The sequence below is a fragment of the Coffea arabica genome, chromosome 11c (assembly GCF_036785885.1).
Source record: "Coffea arabica cultivar ET-39 chromosome 11c, Coffea Arabica ET-39 HiFi, whole genome shotgun sequence".
NCBI classification, from domain to species: Eukaryota; Viridiplantae; Streptophyta; class Magnoliopsida; order Gentianales; family Rubiaceae; genus Coffea; species Coffea arabica.
In genome coordinates, this window is record NC_092330.1 from 11,158,926 (window position 1) to 11,164,339 (window position 5,414).

At 39.4% G+C, this 5,414-nt stretch overlaps 1 protein-coding gene across 1 annotated transcript; it reads left to right on the top strand.

Moving 5' to 3' along the window:
• Positions 1-252: 252 nt before the first annotated feature.
• LOC140016473 (uncharacterized) lies at positions 253-4,746 on the top strand. The gene is made up of 3 exons (XM_072069998.1): positions 253-883; positions 1,163-1,725; positions 4,699-4,746. The coding sequence occupies exons 1-3, from the start codon at positions 253-255 to the stop codon at positions 4,744-4,746; spliced, it is 1,242 nt and encodes a 413-aa protein (XP_071926099.1).
• The last annotated feature ends 668 nt before the right edge of the window (positions 4,747-5,414 follow it).

The following is a 5,414-nucleotide window of genomic DNA, read 5'->3' on the forward strand; positions in this document are numbered from 1 at the left end:
ACGACGATGACTATCAACCGCTCCATACTTATTTCCCCGATGACGAGGTTTTACTTGTTGGTGCTGCAGAAGATATGAGCGAGCGGTGCCCTGAATGGAGGTTTTTTTTATGGTGCGGCTAACTCTTTCGGTGCCGGAATAGGAGCAGTTCTTGTATCCCTAGAAGGAAAGCATTACCCTGGAGCCGCTAAATTGCAATTTGCCTGCACAAACAATATGGCCGAATATGAATCCTGTATTTTTTGTCTTAAAATGGCTTTGGAAATGGAAGTTAAAGAGTTAATGGCCTTCAGTGATTCAGATTTACTCGTGCACCAAACATTGAAGCAATGGATAACCAAAGATTCAAAGATCTTGCCATACCATTGTAATTTGCTTAATTTGGCTAGACAATTTCAAAGTTTGGAATTCAGACATCTCCCACGAGCCCGAAATGTATTTGCCGATACTTTGGCCACTTTATCTTCTATGATACAATATCCAGATGAATTAGAAATCAAGCCTATCCAAATTCTACTCCAAGACAAGCCTGCTCATTGTTGGGTCGTAGACAAAACATCTGACAAAAGCCCTTGGTACAATGATATTAAGGAATTCATCAGAACCGGGTCTTACCCTCCAGAAGCTACTGCAAATCACAAGGATTTCCTGCGCAGAATGGCCTCGAAGTTTTTCTTAAATGGGGAGGTATTGTACAAAAGGACCTCAGATTTGAACCTCTTAAGGTGCATCGATGAAGATGAAGCTCAATACATGATGAAAGAGGTGCATAGCGGTGTTTGCGGACCTTACATGAATGGACATTTGTTAGCCAAGAAAATCATGAGAACCGGGTACTTTTGGATCACTATGGAACGTGATTGCATAGACTTTGTCCGGAGATGTATTAAATGTCAAATGCATGGCGATGTTATACGTGCTCTTCCCACCGAATTGCATAGCATAATTGCTCCATGACCCTGTTCAATGTGGTGTATGGATGTGATTGGCACAATTGACCCTCCTGCTTCAAATGGGCATCGATTTATATTGGTGGCAATTGAGTATTTCACCAAATGGGTCGAAGCGGAATCGTTCAAGCATGTGACTAAGAAAGTGGTGGCAAATTTCTTAAGAGATCACATCATATGCTGATTTGGGGTGCCAGAAACATTGTTTACAGACAATGCCAAGAATCTCAACAATGACATGGTGGACGGGCTATGCGAACAGTTCAAAATCAGACATCGCAACTCTGCCATCTATAGACTGCAGATGAACGGAGCCGTGGAGGCCGCAAACAAGAATTTGAAGAAGATCATCCGTAAAATGACTGAAAGGCACTGTGATTGGCATGAAAAGCTTCCTTATGCACTAATGGCATATCGGACTTCTATTCGAACTTCAACTGGGGCAACCCCCTACTCGCTCATGTATGGAATGGAAGCTGTGCTACCTGCCGAGGTCGAAATCCCTTCATTGTGTATTCTAATGGAGGCCAAGTTGGTAGAGGCTGATTGGATAAAGCAGCATTATGAACAACTGTCCTTGATTGATGAAAAACGGCTTAATGCTATTTGTCATGGCCAATGTTATAAAAAACGCATGGCCCGGGCCTACAACAAGAAAGTCCATTTGCGTACATTTGAGGAAGGCGACAAAGTGCTAAAACGAATTTTGCCAGTGCAGGATGAGGCCAAAGGCAAATTTGCTCCAAATTGGCAAGGGCCATTCATTGTTCAAAAGGTACTACCAGGCGGAGCACTTGTTCTAGCAGAGATGGATGGACAGACATTCCCTCAACCTATCAACTCAGACATATGTAAGAAGTTCTTTATTTGATTATGCAAATTTCTTTTAGAAGTCACGCAAGTGACGAGACAAAAGTCAGGTCATCTTCCTTTTCAATTAACACCTTTCATCCCTAGTCATCCCCTTTGAGTTATTAGAATAATAATTTTCATTTGGTAGCCCCTGAGAATTGCAAACCCCACACTGGGGCAAATGTATTTTGAAAGATAGGTGATCAAAAAGCAAAAAAGAAAAACCTCACATTGGGGCAAATTTAGTTTAAAGAAAATGCAAAAGTGAGGAAAATGAAATGAAGAAAATGCAAAGAGAGAAGAATCCAATCAAACTGGGGCAAATTTTCCTTAGTTTCGTTCGAAAATTGAAGATGAGCTCAAAATGATGCGATCTCAGGTTATTTCACACATTTCATAAAAAAAAATTTTTTTTTGCTTTCAAGCCTTAACTTTTCTTAAGAACACCCCACCTGATCTCATTACAAAAGCCTAAAAGTCCTGGCTTTCGTCACTTGCTGTATTTCTATTAGGGATTTCGCTAATCAATTGGCAAGTGATGTTCGTAATGCCTTCACCTAATCTTATAAGGGAAGCGCGTTTTACTGATGCCAGCAATCTTCAACTCACACTCCTGAGTTGATCATGGTCGAGATGTTCCATTGTTCCTTAGGTGAAAATCCGAAAGGGCACCTCAAAAAAAAAAAGAAGAGAAAAGAAAAAGAAAAAGGAAAAGAGAAAAAAAGAAAAAGAAGAGGAAAAAGGAAAAAAGGAAAAAGAAGGGAAAAAAAGAAAAATAAAACAAAAGGGGTGGGGGCAACCTTGGTGAAAACCCGAAAGGGCGCTAAGGTAGGATTCTGCAGCAAGCAAGCATGAGGAGGAACAGGTGGTGATTTGGTTCATTTGGATTTCTCCTCATTTTTGTAATATTTCTGCCAATGTTGAATTCCAAAACCAAAGATATCCCGAGATTCGAATATGACATCCGTTGGTTAAAAGCTGTGTCACTTTGTAAAAAAATATTTTTTTGCAAATACATTCTTATGAAGCTCATTTTTCCCCCAATTGCTTGCATTCATGGCATTTTGTAGGCTTAAGCACAGTTGGTGTGGTTTGCATTCTTTTGCATATTCATTTCTGCATGACATGTGAAATTACCTTACTTACACCATTTTTAATCTTTGAATTTTGGTGAATGACAATCCCCATGGTTTATTCGAAGCATGCTTGGATTCAGTCATCTTTTGGAAACGGTTGAAATTAAGCAAAGCCAGCTACACAGATTTCACAATACGGCAAAACGCACACCTGGTCAGTTTGAAAATCGAAAAAATTTTGGAGTGAGAAATCCAACTCAATCGAATGCCGCAGCGAAAGTTGGCGAAGAAGGAAAAGAAAATGAGGAAGAAACTCATGTTTACACGATTCTCAAAGGAAAACGGATCAAATGATGGTGGCAATTTCTTTGTTCTTTCTCCTTTGCAGAAAAATTGCATGCACAGATGAAAGCAATCACACCTCGCACTGGAATCGGTGTCGGAAAGAGTTCTCTAGTGAACAAAGGCGGATCGGAAATGTTGCAAGCAAATTTGATCAAAATGTACAACAACATGGCAATCTAGAATCAACCATCGGCTCAGAGGCAAAAACTTAACTTCTATTGAAAATTTTTTTGGGCTATTTTCAGGTAAGTATACTAGAATTTCCCGATTTTAAATTTTCTGTTTGGGTCAGTCCCGATTTTAAATTTCCTGTTCGGGTCAGTTCGGATTTTAAATTTCCTGTTTCGGGTCAGTCCCGATTTTAAATTTCCTGTTTAGGTCAGTCCCGATTTTAAATTTCCTGCTTCGGGTTTAAATTTCCTGTTTCGGGTCAGTCCTGTTTTAATTTCTTATTTGGGTCAGTCCCATTTTAAAATTTTATGAAAGGGGTTAGTCTCCATTTCTAAAGCGTTAGTTGTTCGAGTGGTTTGCAGCCGAATAACATAGGTAAGTATTTTGGTGTCTACTTTTTTGTTTCAAGTTTTTTCAAAAGTCAGACAAAGAGGGGCAAACTATAGACACCAAAATTTTGGTTTTTTTTTTATGTATATAGTTGATTTTTGTTTAATTTTTTGCTTATTTCATTGAAAAGAAAAGGAAAAGAAAAAGGGAAAAGGAAAAATCATCAATAAAAAAAATCTTAGCATTTTTATCTTTTATTCCTAGTTTTATTCATTTCATTCGATTTTACTTAAATTGTTATTTTTGGTTAATTTGTTTATTATTAATTAAATGATTCTTTGAAGAACAATGAAAAAAGAGAGAAAAAGGGCAAACTCACGAACCATGAGAAGCATAGAATCTGAACCTCTCCTCATTTTCATCCGCAAAAACACAGATACAAAAATTCCAGCTCCTTTTCCACGGTTTTCCTTTCATTTTTTTGGGCTCCGTTTGATCATTCCACTCAGCTCTCATCCGGAAAAACTAAGAGTGGTCTAGGCAAAAACTAATCTAAGGGCTCGAAGGAGAAGTTGGAGCGGAGGTTGAGTGACAACCCTTGAGATCAGGGTTTAAGGGTTATCGGATATAAAAGGAAAGGGAGGCGGCTGAGTTAGGGGGGTTTTGGAGGAGCTTTTTTTGATGGCTGGAGAAGAAACCGAGAGAGAGTGGAGGCGGGGAAGAAAAGAAAATAGCAACGAAGGAGCTAACAGTTGAGGGTGAGATAGCAAGTGCGAAAGGGAGAGAAAGAAAACTGGACAAAGGAGAAGGAGAAAGGCTCTGGAGAGGAATGGAAAACAAAGACTGAACAAGAAAGTCAGAAAAGCAAGAAGGAAACTGGATTCGGAAGCAGCCTTTGATCATCCTTCTGGTTTTCATCTCAACTAAGATTCATCCTCAGGTAACTCTTAATCTGTTTCTCTGTTTCATTCCAGTTCAAAGAGTCTACTGGCTATGATGCATCTGGTTTGATTAAGAAATGATAAGACCTAGAAGCTACTGTGAAGGTCATTAGATATGAATAATGTGCTGCAAACTTTATTTGGAATCCACGCATAGAAGATTTCTTCTTTTGCTTTTTGAATCTGGTTGGGCTTAAGGGAAGGAGGAAGGGCTATAATCCATGGGTGTGGGTTAAGCTAGATTTTTTGTTGTTTGTTTCTTGTTTAAGTTTCCTTGATTCTTGTTGAAGTTACATTAGTTTTCCCATTGATTTCTGCTCCTTCGGTTTACGGTTGATGCGTGGGTTTGGCCTGGATTTGGAGGATAGAGATTTGTGTTTTTCTATGGGGGTATACGTTGAATCCATGGAGCTTTTGTTTGATGTTTATGGCTGATTCTTGTGTGTTTGAACAAGCAAATCCAGAAAGAATGGCATACAACTGTGGGCGGGTCTGATTGATGTTTCCTTCTAGCTGTTTACGTTCGATAGTGCTTCACTGCTTTTTCTTGCTGTTTTCCCTTCCATTTCATTCTTAGTACCTTGTTTGTCGTCTTGGTTAGGCTTTAGAATGTTGCCTCGAAAAGTTCTGAGCTAGGGGTCAAGTAGATGTTTATATCTCCTTCTACTATTGCTGCATTTCGGTTGGGGGTGGGTGAATCCGTATCATTGCCCCGCTGCATTTCATGCTGCAGGAGCCTTATTGAGTCT

Excerpts from the sequence above, each read along its gene's own strand:
- LOC140016473 (XM_072069998.1), top strand. The coding sequence starts at position 253 with ATGGCTTTGGAAATGGAAGTTAAAGAGTTAATGGCCTTCAGTGATTCA. Across the intron at positions 884-1,162 it reads CATAGACTTTGTCCGGAGAT|ACAATGCCAAGAATCTCAAC; the intron begins GTATTAAATGTC and ends CATTGTTTACAG. Across the intron at positions 1,726-4,698 it reads GGCCATTCATTGTTCAAAAG|TTCAAAGAGTCTACTGGCTA; the intron begins GTACTACCAGGC and ends GTTTCATTCCAG.